Source organism: Hylobates moloch, unplaced genomic scaffold (genome assembly GCF_009828535.3).
Source record: "Hylobates moloch isolate HMO894 unplaced genomic scaffold, HMol_V3 SCAFFOLD_6, whole genome shotgun sequence".
Lineage (NCBI taxonomy): Eukaryota > Metazoa > Chordata > Mammalia > Primates > Hylobatidae > Hylobates > Hylobates moloch.
The window spans coordinates 75,417,783-75,437,004 of NW_026652281.1; the positions used below are offsets into that span (position 1 = coordinate 75,417,783).

At 51.1% G+C, this 19,222-nt stretch overlaps 2 protein-coding genes across 3 annotated transcripts in view; one reads left to right on the plus strand and one right to left on the minus strand.

The window, feature by feature from the left end:
- PLK1 (polo like kinase 1) lies at positions 1-13,482 on the plus strand. The gene is made up of 10 exons (XM_032157132.2): positions 1-1,647; positions 2,392-2,560; positions 3,232-3,376; positions 4,409-4,502; positions 6,043-6,262; positions 10,556-10,711; positions 11,750-11,827; positions 12,354-12,508; positions 12,610-12,792; positions 12,976-13,482. Exons 1-10 carry the CDS (start codon positions 1,240-1,242, stop codon positions 13,177-13,179), a joined length of 1,812 nt encoding a protein of 603 aa, XP_032013023.1. The 5' UTR covers positions 1-1,239; the 3' UTR covers positions 13,180-13,482.
- The window catches only part of ERN2 (endoplasmic reticulum to nucleus signaling 2), a 23,263-nt gene continuing 17,465 nt past the window's right edge, over positions 13,425-19,222 (minus strand). For both annotated transcript variants that reach the window (XM_032157130.2, XM_032157131.2), the window contains 9 exons: positions 19,028-19,112; positions 18,344-18,533; positions 18,166-18,265; positions 17,875-18,074; positions 15,294-15,441; positions 15,073-15,200; positions 14,410-14,533; positions 14,260-14,327; positions 13,425-14,174 (listed from right to left, as the gene is read on the minus strand). In XM_032157130.2, the coding sequence (XP_032013021.1) occupies positions 13,962-14,174; positions 14,260-14,327; positions 14,410-14,533; positions 15,073-15,200; positions 15,294-15,441; positions 17,875-18,074; positions 18,166-18,265; positions 18,344-18,533; positions 19,028-19,112 (1,256 nt within the window). In that variant the 3' untranslated portion in view covers positions 13,425-13,961. The remainder of the gene's footprint in view (positions 14,175-14,259; positions 14,328-14,409; positions 14,534-15,072; positions 15,201-15,293; positions 15,442-17,874; positions 18,075-18,165; positions 18,266-18,343; positions 18,534-19,027; positions 19,113-19,222) is intronic.

Genomic DNA, 19,222 nt, shown 5'->3' on the forward strand with positions numbered 1-19,222 from the left:
GGCCGAGGGGGCAGATCACTTGAGGTCAGGAGTTCAAGACCAGCCTGGCCAACATGGTGAAACCTCTTCTCTACTAAAATTACAAAAATTAGCCGGGCATGGTGGTGCATGCTTGTAATTCCAGCTACTTGGGAGGCTGAGGTGGGAGGATTGCTTGAACCTGGGAAGCAGAGGTTGCAGTGAGCTGAGATCGTGCCACTGCACTCCAGCCTGGGCGACAGAGCAAGACTCCGTCACAAAAAAAAAAACGGCGGGGCGGGAGGGAGGCCAAACAAAACCCTGCAAGACACATTTGGCTATGACCTGCCAGTTTGCTAGGCATTCCTCCAACCTTCCCTTCCTCTGACCAAGAAACTGAGTGTCCACTATTTTAGGCCCTGGGAAATTCAGTAGCGAGCAGGCCAGACAGCTTCGTTGCATCATGGGGGGCTCTGGTACTGTGCTTCTCCGACTTCAGGATGTGTAGGAATCACCTGAGCAGTCTTGTTAAGAGGCGGACACTGACTCGGGAGGTCTGGGGTAGGGCCTGAACGTTTGCCTTTGCGGTTCTAACAAGCTCTCAGGTGATGGCGATGCTACTGTTACCTGGCCCTTCCTTTAAGCAGCGTTACTCTGTAATCCTGAGTCGCTCAGGAACAGCAGTTATTTGAAGGAACAGGGCTAGGGGACTTGCCATGAAGGTATGTTTGGCAAGGACACTTTTACTTAGATTTTAGTTCATTTCGGGTGGCTTGGCTGAGAGCTGACGGCATCGGAGGCGGGTGCTAAGGCTCTCCTAAACTACCTGTTGGCGTGCCAGTTCCCTACTCTTAGAGAGCTTATATTCTAGGTGGGGTGGAGGTGGAGGAAGATTTAAGGAAAAGCTTCCTGGAGGAGGCGCAAGTGAACTGCAGGAGCTTTCCCGGACCCCCGAGAAAGGGAGAAACCCCGAAGGAATTCCTCCCCTCTTGGGGCTGGGTCTCCGCATCCACGCCGGGTTTGGTTTCCCAGGCTATCCCACGTGTTCGGGTGTCCCTGTCAATCAGGTTTTCCCCGGCTGGGTCCGGGTTTAAAGGCGGCTGCTGCGCAGGGCTCTCCCGTGGTGCCGCGCGGCGGGCGGGTTTGGATTTTAAATCCCCGCGGCCAATCAGTGGCGCGCAGGCTTTTGTAACGTTCCCAGCGCCGCGTTTGAATTCGGGGAGGAGCGGAGCGGTGCGGAGCCTCTGCTCGGATCCAGGTCTGCAGAGCAGGTTTGGGAGCATGAGTGCGGCGGTGACTGCAGGGAAGCTGGCACGGGCACCGGCCGACCCTGGGAAAGCCGGGGTCCCCGGAGTTGCAGCTCCCGGAGCTCCGGCGGCGGCTCCACCGGCGAAAGAGATCCCGGAGGTCCTAGTGGACCCACGCAGCCGGCGGCGCTATGTGCGGGGCCGCTTTTTGGGCAAGGGCGGCTTTGCCAAGTGTTTCGAGATCTCGGACGCGGACACCAAGGAGGTGTTCGCGGGCAAGATTGTGCCTAAGTCTCTGCTGCTCAAGCCGCACCAGAGGGAGAAGATGTCCATGGAAATATCCATTCACCGCAGCCTCGCCCACCAGCACGTCGTAGGATTCCACGGCTTTTTCGAGGACAACGACTTCGTGTTCGTGGTGTTGGAGCTCTGCCGCCGGAGGGTGAGTGTCGCTGCTGGGGAACTGGAACTGCCTGCGGGGCAGTTGGAGCGCCCAGACCTGGAGCTGCTGGAAAGAGTGCCCAGCAAGGGAGTGCCTGGGACTTGGAGCTGCTAGAGAAGGGTGCTGGGAGCCTCCCGCTTAAGTATGGAAAGTGTCTTTGGTAAAGGCTTCTTGGCTCTTGGAGCTGCTAGAGGAGGGGGTTCCAGTGAAGTGGAGTCTGAGTCATGTTGCTGATAGGGAAGTCAGCTTCTGGACGCGAGGTGCTGGGGGGAGGGGTGCTGGTAATGGACGCTAGGGCCCTGGAGTGCCCAGGGAGGAGTCCCAGGTTAGTGATGCCGCGCCCTAGGAGATTCTGGAGTGGAGCTGGGTCAGTGAGGGGGTAGTTGGAGCCAGACTTCGGGCCTTCCGGAAGAGATAAGAGTCAGGAAATGGATCTGGTGCTGGGGACTCGGAGCCTCCGGAGTGGTGCTGAGAGAGGAGCCCTAGGTAAGGGAGGAAGCTAGGAGGAGAAGGGGTGCTGCGAATGGTTGTGGACAGTGTTAAGGCAGGGTCCAGATGCCAGTTGTGCTGGAGAAGGAATGGGGTGGGGGCATAGGGAAGGAGAGGAACCCACCAAGACCCCTCTTTCATCCCTTGGGAGTCCAGAGTCCAGTCCTGTGCTTCCTTTGCCTGGTAACCCTCTCCCTTCCCCACCGGCCTCAATCCACCTCCCCATCCCTCCTGCCCTTTCCTTCCTACCCACAGTCTCTCCTGGAGCTGCACAAGAGGAGGAAAGCCCTGACTGAGCCTGAGGCCCGATACTACCTACGGCAAATTGTGCTTGGCTGCCAGTACCTGCACCGAAACCGAGTTATTCACCGAGACCTCAAGCTGGGCAACCTTTTCCTGAATGAAGATCTGGAGGTGAAAATAGGTGAGTTGCTGAGCCTGCAGGGGTGCTTGACATCACAACAAGAGGCTGGAATTTGGAGGAGGCTGGGAGAAAGGAAGGAGACAAAGAACCCACAAGTCAGTATCTTGCCTACAGATGCATTATTTTTTTGTGCCCCAATACAACATTTTTCTTTTTTTTTACAAAGAATTTGAATTTGTTTTTATTTTTTAAATTGGAAGGTTTGACATAAAAATTTTGATTCAGATCTCCTTTTAAACAGGTGAAAGCTCCAGTAATACGAGGACAGCATTTTCTTAGGGCAGCCCTTTGCTGGGCTGGAAAACAGCTGTCCCCTTCCTTCTTGTTTGCCACAGTCTCTACTCCTCCCTATTACTTCTTCACAGACTTGCCAAGTCTTGGAGGTTAACTTGCTTGATCCTTGAAGGCATTGGAGTTTTACTATCCCTGTCAGTTTCCGTTTCGAAGCATAGCCCCTTTCTAAGAGGAGGAGTGAGAAGTGTCACTGGAGGCACCTCCCTGGTGTCAGCATGGCGGGAAGATTCCTAGGGAAGCCTTGCTGCATACAAGGAGCAGAGGCTTGTGGGATCAAATGGCCCTGGTTCTGGATGGTCAAACCTTAACTAGCCTTCTGCATTGACAGATGTCAGAGGCTGGCATCTAAGTACCCACTCTTCCTACCTCTGTCCCAGGGGATTTTGGACTGGCAACCAAAGTCGAATATGACGGGGAGAGGAAGAAGACCCTGTGTGGGACTCCTAATTACATAGCTCCCGAGGTGCTGAGCAAGAAAGGGCACAGTTTCGAGGTGGATGTGTGGTCCATTGGGTGTATCATGTAAGTTGGGAGTTGTCTCTGGACCTACCTGGTCTCAGCAGGGGCAACTTTGGGACATCCTACCTGGCTGACCTTTTCTGTGGACCTTTCGGCCTGCTTTACAGAAAGCCTACTCCAGGGGACAAGTCACCCCCAAAGCCTAATTGCCATATCTTTCCCTGTCACTGGTGTATCCTGTTGGATTTCTGCAGCCTAGGCCATGGGTACAGAGGAGGAGGAGGAAGAGGAGGGAGAGTCTCCACAACCTTACTGTAGTCCTTTGCTTAGAGTTGTCCACAGGGCAGCATCACCATCATCTGGGAACTTGTATGCACAATCTCAGGACCCAGACTACTTACTGGATCAGAATCTGGATTTTTAACAAGGTCCTTTGGTGATTCCCATGCACAATAAGGTCTTAAACACTGATGAGCATTAGCATGGTGGGGGAAATTAGGCCAGGAGTTACAGATGGAAAGATGAGGTGCCAGTGGTCATTCTGGATTAAGACCATCAGCAGCGGTTGGTGGCAGGCGGAGGGTCTTTTCAGGTGTTATCAGGTGGCTTGGGCCTTTTCAGGTGTTATCTTTCTTGTTTTGGGCCTAGGTACTGGAGGGTTAGAAATGAGTTGTACCAATGGCTTTCATACGTCTTTGCAGTGGGGTTTTTTCAAATGAAAACTTGAAGACTTTAGTACAGAACTGCTAAAGGTGGAGCTGCTTCTGTAAGTGCAGGTAGCCCTTTGACCTGTTTTGCATGACAGGCAGCCTCTGAGGCCCTTGCACAGAGTCCTAGATGACCGCAGGCTATAGCTAAAAAATCACTGGCCCTTAAGAATCCTGGTCTCACCACGTGTATTCTGCTGAGGGCTTATTCTAGCCAATGTCATGGCTCCTGGGGCTGCTCAGTGGACTTGGGGATTGTCTTCAGGGGCCCCAGAGTTAGAGTGAGTGTCCAGAGGATGCCTGACCTTTGTTCTGACCCTGAGATGATTTCTCTTATGTCTGGGTTGTGGCTGGGAGACTGGTGCCAAATCCTACCTTGTGCTTACAGGTATACCTTGTTAGTGGGCAAACCACCTTTTGAGACTTCTTGCCTAAAAGAGACCTACCTCCGGATCAAGAAGAATGAATACAGTATTCCCAAGGTGACTAATGATGCTTTAAGTTTACATTTATTTTGTTTTCCCCAGAAGCTATTTACGGAGCCCAGAAATATCCTAGGACCAGAAATAGGTCTATCCCACCTCTAAGGTAGCCACAGAGCTTGAGAGGGCCTGTGTCTGAAATTGCATACAGAATTTGACATGTATGTGCACATAAGCATTTTTTCTAGGGGGAGAGAGTTGGCAGATTCTCAAGAGATTGGGTAACCCAAAAGTTGTGTAAAAAGCAAAAAACAAAGGAGGTGGGAAGGAGTAGGAGGCAAAAGTGCTTAAGCTCTAGAAATGGATTATCTTAATTCAAATGGATTCTGCCACTTAGCGAGATCACATTGTTTTTTTTTTTTTTTTTTTTAGGTGATTTTTTTTTTGCCAGTGCAGTGGTAATCTCGGTCATACAACCTCCACCTTCCAGTTCAAGTCGAACTCCTGACCTCAGGTGATCCACCCGCCTTGGCCTCCCAAAGTGCTGGGATTACAGGCATGAGCCACCATGCCCAGCCTGGCCTGCATCTTCTGAACCATAGTTTCCATCTATAAAGTGGAGTTCCTGCCTTGGAGCACCTCACAGAGTGCCTTGCATGTGGTATGCGCTCTCAGAATTATGAATCACTGTGAATCCCAGGCCTTCCTAATGGCATAGTGGTGTGCCTTTTCTTCTTTTCTGAGACGGAGTCTCACTGTCGCCCAGGCTGGAATGCAGTGGCGTGATCTCGGCTCATTGCAAGCTCTGCCTCCCAGGTTCACGCCATTCTCCTGCCTCAGCCTCCTGAGTAGCTGGGACTACAGGCGCCCGCCATCATGCCCGGCTACTTTTTTCTGTATTTGTAGTAGAGACAGGGTTTGACCGCGTTAAGCCAGGATGGTCTTGATCTCCTGACCTCGTGATCCGCCTGCTTCGGCCTCCCTAAGTGCTGGGATTACAGGCATGAGCCACCGTGCCCGGCTGTGGTGTGCATTTTCACAACCACCAACAGAAATACATTTAAAGGAATAGCTGGTTCCTGCAGAAGCCTAGCACACAGCCAGTCTGAAGTGTAGTGTCCTTATGTGAAGCCAAGAGGCCTGTTACCATAAGGAGAGACATAGTAAATCCATCACAAAGTGTCAGTTCACTGTCAGAGACAGCATGGAATCAAGCCAGCTAGACAAGGCCTTCACCCTCTCTGGGCCTCACTTTCCTCCTCTGCGAAAAAGGGATGACAATAGATCCCCACTCCTTAGATGTGTTGGTGAGGGCTAAGTGAGCCAAACACAGGAGTGCTTAGAATGCTTTCCTGGCACATAGTGAGTGCTAGGAAAGTGAGTTGGTGCTAGGCCACAGTCCATTGACCCTTCTGTCAATTGTGCTCAGTAAAGCTGACCGTGGAGAACTTGGCATTGAACCAAGTTGTGAACTACTGACCTGTGGTGTATTTGAGACTGGGGGCTGCATGTGGGCTGGGACCTGCAGCCCCTTTGAGGCCGTACTGTACTCCGGGTCCCCTTCACATTCTGCTTATGGCTGTCCCTCTCTCTGCCCCAGCACATCAACCCCGTGGCCGCCTCCCTCATCCAGAAGATGCTTCAGACAGATCCCACTGCCCGCCCAACCATTAACGAGCTGCTTAACGACGAGTTCTTTACTTCTGGCTATATCCCTGCCCGTCTCCCCATCACCTGCCTGACCATTCCACCGAGGTTTTCGATTGCTCCCAGCAGCCTGGACCCCAGCAACCGGAAGCCCCTCACAGTCCTCAATAAAGGTACAACAAGGCTCTGGGTAAGAGAGCAGACACCCCCAGAGAAAGCCTAGGTTGTAGGAGTGTGTGCGGCTTAGTCCCTGAACCCGAGAGCTCAGGTGTGGAGTAGGACAGGCCTCTGTCCTTCAATCCGTGGTTCCAATGCCCATCTGCTCCTTGGCCCTGCCAGGAAAGACTGACCTTACCATGGCTAGATAAACCTACCATGCCCAAGAAGAAGAAAATGGACTGAATGCCAAGCCTGAAAAATTCTTTCCAATCACTTTAATTAATTAATTTAATTTTTTGGAGACAGGGTCTCTCCTCTGTTTTCCAGGTTGGAGTGCAGAGGCACAATCACAGCTCACTGCAGCTTTCAACTCTAGGGCTCAATTGATCCTCCCATCTCAGCCTCCCAAGTAGCTGGGACTGTCAGGCATGCGCCACCATGCCTGGCTAATTTTTCTAGTTTTTGTAGAGACAGTGTTTTGCTGTGTTGCCCAGGCTGGTCTTGGAACTCCTGGGCTCAAACGATCCTCCCACCTCCGCCAAAGTGTTGGGATGACAGGCATGAGCTACTACACCTGGCCTTTAAAAAAAATTTCTAACACTTTTTCATGATTCATTAAAAAACATGAAAATTTCCTTTTTTTTTTTTTTTTTTTTTGAGACAGGGTCTGGCTCTGTCTCCTAGGTTGGAGTGGAGTGGTATGATCTCGGCTCACTGCAACTTCTACCTCCCAGGCTCAAGCCATCCTCCCATCTCAGCTGAGACTACAGGCATGTGCTGCATGCCCGGCTGATTTTTTGTAGAGACAGGTTCTCACTTTGTTGCCCAGGCTATTCTCGAACTCCTGAGCTCAAGCAATCTGCCCACCTTGGCCTCCCAAAGTGCTGGGATTACAGGTGTGAGCCACTGCGCCCAGCCAGCATGAAAATTTCAAGTACACATATAGAGCATAATGTAATGGATCCCCTCATACTTACCAGATTCAATAATTAGTTATCAGGATTTTGTCAAGTTTGCTCCATTTATTTATTTTTGTTCCTTTGAAGTATTTTTTAAAGTTAACCCCAGGCACTTTGCCATTTTATACCTATATAAACTTCAGAATACTTCTCTTAAAAAAGATGGACATTTTCTTAAAAATCAAAAACCACATGCCATTGCTTAGGTTGTCATTGTTTCTAGGTCTCTTCAGAGAACAGAATTAGGAACTGCATTTGTGGCAGTGGGGGAAAACTGACATTGAGTCTATGATGGTATTTCTGAGTCACACATTTTTAAACATTTTATTTTGATATTATTGCAAGCTTATGAAAAAGGTAGCAGAGACCAAAAACACACTCCTGTTCTCCCCTTTTGCCCAGACTCACCAGTTAACACTTTTTTTCACATTTATCAATTGCCCTCTTTTTTCTGAACATTCAAAAGTTGTATACGTCCTACACTTTACCCTTAGTGCTTCAGTGTATGCTTCCTAAAAACAGATTCTTTTACATAACAATAGTACCTGGCACAATTCCCACGTTCAGGAAATTTAACATTGATACATATTGTCTTACAGTGATCTTCTCCACTGGGAGTTACTGCTTTTCTTCTGGTAATTTTTAAGTGTCTGATTCAGACACACTATTAATCTGTTTTTACTTCTTTGGTTTATACTTGTATTTCTTTTCTCTGAAACTGAAAATCTTGTTCCCTTACATTAATATACTTAAAATTTTCAACAAATATGAGTTCCTGTTATTAAATGATATTTTATTTTCTTGCAATTCTAATTGTCCTTAAAGTATATTTCACTAAGGATACATAGTTTTAAAAAGTCACTTGAAATACCTTTTTTTCCTCTGTGGATATATCACAAATTTGATGTACAACTTGAGTTCATTTTTCAGTTTTCAATTTTTAGGTATTGGTTTTTCTTAAACTTCATTTTGGAATAATTTTAGGCTTATACAGAAAAGTCGCAACAACAACAAAAAACTCCCCAGAGTTTCTACATATCTTGCAGCAATTATTACAGTGGAATGTTTTTTGAGACAGGTCTCAGGACTTGCTGTCACCCAGGCTGGAATGCAGTGGCTCAATCATAGCTCACCGCAGCCCAAACATCCTGGGCTCAAACAGTCCCCCTGCCCCACCCTCCAGAGTAGCTAGGACTACAGGCATGTGCCACCATACCCAGCTAATTAAAAAATTTTTTTCTTTGGGAGGCCGAGGTGGGTGGATTGCCTGAGCTCAGGAGTTCAAGATCAGTCTGGGCAATGTGGTGAAACCCTGTCTCTACTAAAAATACAAAAAATTAGCCGGGCGTGGTGGTGTGCACTTGTAATCTCAGCTACTCAGGAAACTGAGGCACAAGAATCGCTTGAACCTGGAAGGCGGAAGTTGCAGTGAGCCGAGATCTTACCACTGCACTCCAGCCTGGGCGACAGAGCGAGACTCTGTCTCAAAAAAAAAAAAAAAAAAAAAAGAAAATTTTTTTTGTAAAGACAAGATCTCACTATGTCGACCAGGCTTATCTCAAACTCCTGCCCTCAAGTGATCCTCCTCGGCCTCCCAAAGTGTTAGGATTACAGGCATGAGCCACTGTGCCCTGCCTAGAGTGATGTTCTAATGGTAATTTTTCCTTTCCTCACTTTTTCTACATTTAATAATTAGAATTCTTCTGTAAGGAAGAGCTGTTCCTTCTCTCCCATTCACTTATTTATTTGGTTATGTCTGAAATAGACTCATGGATATTTTATTCTTTGGGCTATATTTTAAAGGATTACTTATTTCTCTGCTTTTTTTTTTTTTTTAATTTGAGACAGGGTCTTGCTCTGTCTCCCAGGCTGGAGCGCAGTGGCACAGTCTTACCTCACTGTAGCGTTGATCTCCTGGGCTCAAGTGATCCTCCAGCCTCAGCCTCCCAAGTAGTTGGGACTTGAGGCATCTGCCACCGCATCTGAACAATCTTCAAATTTTTTGTAGAGATGAGGTCTTGCCCAGTTGCCCACACTGGTCTCGAACTCCTGAGCTCAAGTGATCCTCCTGCCTCAGCCTCCTACTTTTTTTCTTTCACTTTTAATTTTTCATATAGCATTTTAAAAACTTAAGGAAATTTTCAGTTACCCGAAGGTGGAGAGAACTGTATGATGAGTCCCATGTTTCATCTATTTTTACTAGTTATCAACATTTGGACAGACTTGTGTTACCCGAAGGTGGAGAGAACTGTATGATGAGTCCCATGTTTCATCTATTTTTACTAGTTATCAACATTTGGACAGACTTGTTTTATTTATTCCAGCCTCCTGCCTTTTTTGTTACTGGTGTTTTAAAAAATTATTATTTACTATTTATTATTATTTATTTGAGACAGTCTTGCTTTGTTGCCCAGGCTGGAGTGCAGTGGCAAGATCATGGCTCACTGCAGCCTCCACCTCCTGCGTTCAAGTGACTCTCCCACCTCAGCCTCCCAAGTAGCTAGGACTACAGGTGTGCCACCATGTCCAGCTAGTTTCTATATTTTTAGTAAAGACAGGGTTTTGCCATGTTGCTCAGGCTGGTCTCGAACTCCTGAGCTAAAACAGTCTATCTGCCTTGGCCTCTCATAGTGTTGGGATTATAGGTGTGAGCCACTGGGCCTGGCCTTGCTGGAGTGTTTAAAGCAAATCCGTAATATCTTATTATTTCATAGCTAAGTCCCTATCATGACATCGTTTTTTAATTGAAAACTTAAACATTTTATATTATACAAGGAGAATTGGCACATATTGGTGGGGGAATAAATAAATAAGGAAAAAGACAATAAAAATAATCTGTGTTTCTACTGCCCAGATATAATCAGCGTTAAAATTTCATGTTATCTTTTCTAGCTTTTTTGGTTATAAATAAGCATATAAAGCAAATTTGGGGGTGGAAAGAAATTTCTTGTGTTTTTATTTAAATGCCTACTGAATCCATTCTGTGGATGAACTAAACTACTCAGCCCTTCCATCTGCCTGGATGCTGAAGTTGCTTTCAATTCTTTGCTCGAAGCTGGGCAGCTCTGAGCTGCTGGTGCCTTCAAGCTGTTTGCCTGAGTGGCAGGTCATATCCTGCAGGGCCACACCGTTGGGTCAGAGGCCAGAGCTTCTGAAGATCTGTTGCCTCACAGTGAGCACTATGTGCCTGTCACCTGAGCATGGCAGCTGCTGCTCTAATAACCAGGCACTGACTCAGTTTCCCCAAAGCAGTGGTAACTAAGAGAATTTTTCTTTCAGAAGAGTTTCAGCTTTGGCAGGGGAGTCCTATGCCCTTCCCAATGCCCCCTGTTTTTGTCACCTTCCTAGGCTTGGAGAACCCCCTGCCTGAGCGTCCCCGGGAAAAAGAAGAACCAGTGGTTCGAGAGACAGGTGAGGTGGTTGACTGCCACCTCAGTGACATGCTGCAGCAGCTGCACAGTGTCAATGCCTCCAAGCCCTCGGAGCGTGGGCTGGTCAGGCAAGGTGGGTACTGCTGGGCCCTGGGCAGGGCAGGATTGCTTGGGGCATCTGGAAAAGGCAGGAGGGGCCTTGGCCAACAAAGCACTGGTGAGTTGTCCAGGCCCTGTCTCCACAGGACCATTGGTTTCCCCATTTCCTGATATCCAAGGCCCTGCTTGCTGTGGCTTCTGCCTCCTTTTCTGATCTGTCTTTTACTCTAGCACCTCGATGTGCCACCTTCATATGCTGTTTCTTTTGCTCAGTAAGTTCCTATTGTTTCTTCAAGACCCTTGAAATAACAGACCCAGATGTACTGCAGCCTCAGGGCTTTCTCCCTGGTCCTGGCATGAAGGCACTTCTTCCAGACACCACATGGCTTATGCTGTGGCCTCCTTCAAGTGTCTGCTCCAGTGTCAGCTCTGTGAGCATCTCCCTGGCCTCTCTGCTGGTGCTTCTCATCCCCTCACCCACTGCATAGTTCTCGATAACACTTCTCACCCAACATAGTCCAACATGTCCTTCTTTGTTTATTGGATTTAAAGTAAGGGGTTTGTTGCATGCACTGAACATAACATTTTGATGTGTTTGCAACTGGCTTCTCTCTTCACAGTTTCTTAATTACTCCAAACTGGAAAACTAGATGTCTCTGACTCTTACCATGATAGAAGTCACTGATATTTTGTCCATACTTAAATTGATTAGTCTTTGCCCCTACAACCACAGTGTAAGCTCCATGGAGGCTGGGGTTTTGTCTGTTGCTCACTGTACCTGCGACAGTGCCTGGCATGGTAGGCCTTCAGTAAATGGGTCAGTGGAATGAAGGAGTGAGTGGAACTTGGTGCACTGTGCTGAGACTTTCTCTGCAGACATGTCTGTGCTGCTGCTTGTCTGAGCCTGTTGGCAGCAGAGGCCCTGCTTTGCTCTTCTCTGGGGCCCTAAGCCTCTCAACTGAGCCCAGATGGGGTGCCCAGCAGGCTTCCCTTTTCCCTAGTGTGGGCCACATGTGTGGACCAGAGGGGAAGAGGCTGGTCCTGACCAATTGCCTGTCTGTTTCTGTCTCAGAGGAGGCTGAGGATCCTGCCTGCATCCCCATCTTCTGGGTCAGCAAGTGGGTGGACTATTCGGACAAGTACGGCCTTGGTAGGTTTCTTCCAGAACAGGTGGGTGACTCAGGCACAGCCAGGTGACCTTTTCAGTTGTTACAGGCTCTGGCCTGTTTGAGCTCCCAGGTACTCTTCTCAGTGCCCTCCTGTCTCCATCCCTGGCTTCCCAGTTCCAGCTCCAGCTCCCAGTGCTCCCTGACTCCCCAGCTTTTTTTTTTTTTTTCCAGAGGCAGGGTCCTGCTCTGTCGCCCAGGCTGGAGTGCAGTGGCACAATCATGGCTCACTGCAGCCTCAAACTCCCAGGCTCATGCCTGGCTGCGGGCTCAGCCTCCTAAGTAGCTGGGACTACAGGTGTGCACCATCACGCTCAGCTAATTTTTAAAATATTTTGTAGAGATGGGGTCTCGCTACGTTGCCCAGGCTGGTCTCAAACTCCTGGGCTCAAACAATCCTCCTCCCTCAGCCTCCCAAAGTGCTGGAATCACAAGCACGTGCCACCACGCCCGGCCCCACCCCCCGCTTTCTATTCCCCCTTTCTGAGACCTCTCTCTACCGACCCCTAGGGTATCAGCTCTGTGATAACAGCGTGGGGGTGCTCTTCAATGACTCAACACGCCTCATCCTCTACAACGATGGTGACAGCCTGCAGTACATAGAGCGTGACGGCACTGAGTCCTACCTCACCGTGAGTTCCCATCCCAACTCCTTGATGAAGAAGGTGAGTGCCATCCGGCCCATGGGGCGTGGTGTTGCGGAAGTGGGACCTGTGTTGGAGGATCAGACTCTAATTCTGGAACCCCTCACCTACCTTTCATCCAGATCACCCTCCTTAAATATTTCCGCAATTACATGAGCGAGCACTTGCTGAAGGCAGGTGCCAACATCACGCCGCGCGAAGGTGATGAGCTCGCCCGGCTGCCCTACTTGCGGACCTGGTTCCGCACCCGCAGCGCCATCATCCTGCACCTCAGCAATGGCAGCGTGCAGATCAACTTCTTCCAGGTGAGCTGGAGGTCACCAGGGGCAGGAGAGAGCTGGGGTAGGCTCTGCGTGCCTGGCAGTGGCCCATGTGAGTTGAGCGTGGAGTGAGCAGCTCAGGTACCTATAACCTGTTGTGTCTTCCCTCTACTCCCTAACATACACTGGCCTCTGGGATGGCCAATCCCTACCCCTCTTCTCTTGCAGGATCACACCAAACTCATCTTGTGCCCACTGATGGCAGCCGTGACCTACATCGACGAGAAGCGGGACTTCCGCACATACCGCCTGAGTCTCCTGGAGGAGTATGGCTGCTGCAAGGAGCTGGCCAGCCGGCTCCGCTACGCCCGCACTATGGTGGACAAGCTGCTGAGCTCACGCTCGGCCAGCAACCGTCTCAAGGCCTCCTAATAGCCGCCCTCCCCTCCGGACTGGTGCCCTCCTCACTCCCACCTGCATCTGGGGCCCATACTGGTTGGCTCCCGCGGTGCCACGTCTGCAGTGTGCTCCCCAGCCCCGGTGGCTGGGCAGAGTTGCATCATCCTTGCAGGTGGGGGTTGCTGTATAAGTTATTTTTGTACATGTTTGGGTGTGGGTTCTACAGCCTTGTCCCCTCCCCCTCAACCCCACCATATGAATTGTACAGAATATATCTATTGAGTTCGGAACTATCCTTTCCTTGGCTTTATACACATTAAACAGATGTGAATCTTCTTTTTCTTGTATTCCCTGAGGGGTGCCAGGGCCTGGGATCCAGGGAACATCTCTGCTTCAGCCCCAGGCTGCCCAGCCTCTGCCAGTCTTGTGGGGGCAAGGGGGTGACAGTGTCTCTCTGTGGACCAGGCTGGAGTGCAGTGGCATGATCCTGGCTCACTGCAGCCTCGAACTCCTGGGCTCAAGTGATCTCCCACCTCAGCCTCCCAAGCAGCTGGGACTACAGGCATGCGCCACCATGCCTGGCCAATTTTTCAAATTCTTTGTAGAGATGGGGTCTTGCCATGTTGGGCAGGCTGGTCTCGAACTCCTGAGCTCAAGTGATCCTCTCACCTCAGCCTCCCAAAATGCTGGGATTACAGGTGTGAGCCACTGCACCCAGCCTGGCAGTCTTTTCTGATTCTGATTCTGAGGCCAGCCACAGGCTCAGCTCTTCAGCCAGCCAGCATGGAGACCATCTGTGTGGCGTCCAGCCCACCTCACCTCCCTGCGGCCCCAGGGCATGGCCTTCTGGCCTCTGAGTCTGGCGGGTAGTAGGGCAGGAAGAGGCTCTCAGAGGCACAGCTCCTCATGGCTCGGTGCGTGTGGAGGAGCAGTCGTGGGAAACGGTTTGTGAAGTACTGGACGAAGCCATCAGGGACTTGGCCGAGTGCCTGTCGCACCTCAACTGGGAGCTCCCTGTAGTGGTGCTTCTGTGGGTAGGTAGAGCAGAGAACCCTGGCTCAGCTGCAGCCAGGCCTCCCCAAGACCCAGGCCCACCCAGGCCCCAACACATACCTTGTTCCTTACAGCACGCAGCAGGTCTCGCACTGATGTCCCCTTATAGGACCGGAACTTTCTCAGGTCTGTGGACAGGGAATTCAGTGGCAAAAGCATCCCTGCTGGGCTCCCCTCCACCGCCCAGGCCCACCTGAGTGTGGCCTCTACCTATCTGCAGTGGCATGGAGATGTGCTCGTGCCAGTTGTCCCGGACCACTGCGCAGCCTCCTGCCTCCAGTGCCCTCACCAGGGGCTCCTGCTCGGACTCCTTCTCCAGCCAGTCACTGACGTCCTGGGGCCCAGAGAGCTCCTGAGCCTTGTGACCAAGGCCAGAGGCCACATAGCCAGGAGTGTGTTGTCTTACTTAGGGGAGTGGTTTAGGATGACTGACAAGGATCATTGTCTCTGGGGGCATGAAGCTTCTCTATGCCACGTCTCTGTTATTTACCACCAACCTGTGAGCTTGGTACTGCTGTCCCCATTCTACAAATAAGCAAACTGCAGTTCAGAGGCACGAAGTCTCTTGCTCAAGTTCACACAAATGCAGTGGGCTATTGGCACAGCATGAGCGATGACTCAGGTGGAAAGGAATGGGCTATATTCCCATACAAAGGGCAGCTGGGGCTGGCAAAGCTGGCAGTGAGTGGACCAAAGAGTGCCAAGATGGTGGAGTTCAGGAGTCCAGCCTGGCTCCCAGTTTAGGGAAAAAGCCAGACTGCCAGGACCAGGTAGCTCTTCCTGTTTTCCCTCAGCCAATCTAATATCCCATTTCTTATTGCCCAGGACCCAAACTTAGGACTTTGGGGGCCATTCCCAAGCTTTCCTTCTGACCTGGAAGAATTGGAGTTGCTTGGCTCTGCTCCAAAAGAAGGGGTGGGCCAGCACCTGGGGGGCAGAGGGGCGTGGCTGCGGCAGCGGGCTCAACATGGCTCCAATGAGGTCCCGGGCAACCACCTTGTCTGGAGGATGGAAGAGGAGGAGGAGAGTCTGCTTCAGGCCTGCCTAGTGTCTTGCCCTTCCTCCCTTCTCTGCCCTGCCCAGGGCTCCCTCACCGTGGACCTCTTCCTCCAGGTGAGCCAGACAGGGAGCCCCTGTGAGGATGTTTGCCTGGCGATAAAGACTGTCTCCAAAGGGGTGGCTGCCACCAGAAAGCACGTAGTAGAACACGCAGCCTGCAGAGAAGATGTCCACAGCGCTGGTCTGGGGCCAGAGAGATGGGTGTGAGAAGGAAATCTCTGCTTCCAAGGAAGTTGGCCTGGCTAAATTCTCCCATGGGCTGATAGAGCAGCCAGGGGTTTGGCTCAGACTGGAACTCAGGATGCTTCCCGGGCAGCATCTCCTTGGCTCTAGAGCCCTCCCATTTACACCACTATAGTGGGCCGATGGTTTTCATCCAAAACCTTTGCCCCTACTGAGCTAGTTCAGGTTTCCAAGCTTCATTCCTGCAGGGTGTAGGCAGGTTACATAAGTGGGTGCCACACATGAGGCAATAAAGCAATCAGGAGGACTGTGGTGACCTGGCATGGGTTCTGTCTGCAGGGGCAGCTGGTCCTTAGCTCCAACTGGTTGTCACCAGGGGACTCTCCAGGGTGGCAGAGCTGATTTTGGTTTTTTTGAGTTGGAGCCTTGCTCATGTTGCCCAGGCTAGAGTGCAGTGGCGCAACCACAGCTCACTGTAACCTCAAACTCCTGGGCTCAAGCAATCTACCTCAGCCTGAGTAGCTGGGACTACAGGCATGTGCCACCATGCCTGACCAATTTTAAAATTGTTTGTAGAGGTGGGTCTTCTTATGTTACCCAGGCTGATCTTGAACTTTTGGCCTCAAGCAATTCTGATTTTTTTTTTTTTTTTTTAAAGAAAATCCAGAAACCCAAATTTTATGTAGAATTTCTCAAATGTTAAAATATTGGGCCAGGCAAGTGGCTGACACCTTGTAATCCCAGCACTTTGGGAGGCCGAGGTGGGAGGCTTGCCTGAGGCCAGGAGTTCAAGACCAGCGTGGGCAACATGGTGAGACCCTGCCTCTACAAAAAAATACAAAAATTAGCTGGGTGCCATGTTGTGTGCCTGTAGTCCCAGCTACTTGGGAGGCTGAGGTGAGAGGATCCCTTGAGCCCAGGAGTTTAAGGCTGCAGTGAGCTGTGATGGTATCGCTGTACTCCATGACAGAGCAAGACCCTGTTTCAAAAATATATATATATAGGGCCAAGCACAGTGGCTCACGCCTATAATCCCAGCACTTTGGGAGGCCAAGGTAGGTGAATCATCTGAGGGTTGGGAGTTTGAGACCAGCCTGGCCAACATGGCATAAACCCCATCTCTGCTACAAATACAAAAATCAACGGCCTGGTGGCACCTGCCTATAGTCCCAGCTACTGGGGAGGCTGAGGCAGGAGAATCACTTGAACCTAGGAGGCGGAAGTTGCAGTGAGCTGAGATCACACCACTGCACTCCAGCTTGGGCAACAAGAACGAAACTCCATCTCAAAAAAAAAAAAAAAATAGATATATATATATATACATGGCCACTAATTTAAAAATAAACTGTATAGTCTCATGACATCATACATTCAGTCCTTGAGCCCAGGTCACCACTTTGAGCTTTCTCTCAACTTTAGGAGTGGGGGCGGCCTTCCCCGGTGACTGTCCTTTTGTGTGATTGGCATCCATTTCTCTGGCTTCAACTTCCGCCCACACACTGTGACTCAAAATCCATAATTCTGGGGTCCCAAACGCAAGTGTCTCTGTGTGGGTCAGATGCTGCTCTGTGTATCAACTAATTAGCTCATCTGATGCCCTCCAAAACCTTCAACATCAGTGGTTCTCAAACTTGGCTCCACATAAAAATGACCCAGGCAATTAGGTCAAAATCACTGGGTGTGGGGCCTGGGGTGTTGTTTGTTTTTTGTTTTTTGAGAGAGAGAGTCTCACTCTGTTGTCCAGGCTAGAGTGTAGTAGGGTGATCTTGACTCTCTGGAACTTCCACCTCCCAGGCTCAAGCGATCCTCCCGCCTCAGCCTCCCAAGTAGCTGGGACCACAGATGCACACGCCCACACCGGCTAAATTGTGTGTGCTTTTGGTAGAGACGAGGTCTCCCTAGGTTGCCCAGGCTGGTCTCGAACTCCTGAGCTCAAGCAATCCGCCTGCCTCGGCCTCTCAAAGTGCTGGGATTACAGGCGTGAGCCACCGCACCCGGCAATGGGCATCCTTTTTTTAAGTTGCGCAGTAGTTGTGAAGCACAGTGAAGATTACAAACCATTTTCTAGCTCAGGGTTTCCCAACCTCAGCACCACTGGCATTTTGTTAGTTCTTTGTGTTGGGTGCTGTCCCGTCCTGTAAGACATTTAGCAGCATTTCCAGCAGATGCCAGTAGCCCCTCCCTCCCACGTCATGACAGTCAAAAATGTCTCCAGACATTGCCTAATGTCCCCTGGGTGGCAAAACAGTCCCTGATACTGCTGTAGAAGGAGGGACAAATCAGCCCTTCTTTAAGAAGAAACAAGCTTGGAGGAACAGCTCAAAGTCACACAGCAAGTGTCATGGAGTCTCCTCAGGAGGGGAACTGGGACAGGGACGGATTCCTGCAGCCTGGGGCAGCTGTGTGCCTGGAGGACTTGGTGGATAGACTCACAGGACTGTCTGGTGGCAGGAGCTGCAGAAGCTCGGGCGCCATCCAGCCTTCCGTGCCGGGGATGCCGGAGTGGAGGCTGAAGCTACAGCGGCCAGCAGGCAGCTTCTTGCAGAGGCCGAAGTCTGAGAGCACCACCCTGCCCAGGCCCTGGCTGTCAGGCCCGGTGATGAGAATATTGCCTGGCTTCAGGTCCCGGTGCACTGTGGGAGGGGGGCAGAAAGAAAGCCGGTTGCTGAGGGCAGAAGGCAGGGGCTAAGAACAGGGAGCGGGAGGCAGGGGCAGTTCGGGTACCTATGTGTAAAGAGTGCAGGTGGGCCAGGCCAGACATCAGCTGCTGCAGCACCATCTCGGGCTCCAGGCCCCCGCGATCCAGGTCCGGGTTTTCTACGTACTGAGCAGCAGCAAGGGCCAAAAAGCATCACTCTCCAGCCCGGACCTTCCCACCCACCCTCCCTGAACCGCAACTCACCTCCTGCAAGGAGGCCCGGCAGAGCTCCAGGGCAATGTAGTGGAACTGGGGTCCCCGCTCGGTGCAGAAGTAGCGGAGCACGTTGGGGTGCCTGTCAGACTCCTGCAGCAGTTGAACTTCCCGCCGAACCAGGCCAAAGCACTCGCGGAGGAGCCGCTTGACAGCCACTGCCCGTCCCTCAAACTGTCCCCTGGAAAGTGGGCGATGGCGGGGGCAGGGGGGCATTCAGGGAAAGCAGATAAAGGGCCGGACATGGTGGCTCACATCTGTAATCCTAGCACTTTGGGAGGCCAAGGCGGGAGGATCACTTGAGGTCAGGAGTTCGAGACCAGCCTGGCCAACATGGTGAAACCCCCATCTCTACTAAAAAATAAAAATAAAAATTAGCCGAGCGTGGTGATACACACCTGTAATCCCAGCTACTGGGAAGGCTGAGGCCTGGAATTGCTTGAACCTGGGAAGCGGAGGTTGCAGTGTGCTGAGATTGCACCACTGCCCTCCAGCCTGGGCAACAGAGCAAGACTCAAAAAAATGAAAACAGATGAAGGAAAGAGCAGGACTGGCGAGTGAGGGATCAACCTGTACCCACCTCGGGGAGTCTTTGAAAGAATGTCTCTCCAGGGGACAGTGCCCACGAGGGCTGTGAGTGCCATGTCCCCAGCTTGGCTCCTGGCTGCCACTCACCGGAAAACGAAAGTCCCGCCTGCCCCGCGGCCCAGCACGTCCTTGGGATTGAAGGAAATCTTCCCCACTACGGTGAGTTGCTCAGCTGGGGGAGAGGAGGGTGGTGACTCAGGGAGCCTTTGCCGGCCACTGGCCCAGTCCAGACTCACCTTGACCTTTTCTGGGCCTCCACCCTCCCATGCTCAGCCTGGTGCA

Coding starts and splice junctions, on each gene's coding strand:
- PLK1 (XM_032157132.2), top strand. CDS start 1,240: ATGAGTGCGGCGGTGACTGCAGGGAAGCTGGCACGGGCACCGGCCGAC. Junction 1,648..2,391: donor TGGAGCTCTGCCGCCGGAGG/GTGAGTGTCGCT, acceptor TCCTACCCACAG/TCTCTCCTGGAGCTGCACAA. Junction 12,509..12,609: donor CCAACTCCTTGATGAAGAAG/GTGAGTGCCATC, acceptor CCTTTCATCCAG/ATCACCCTCCTTAAATATTT.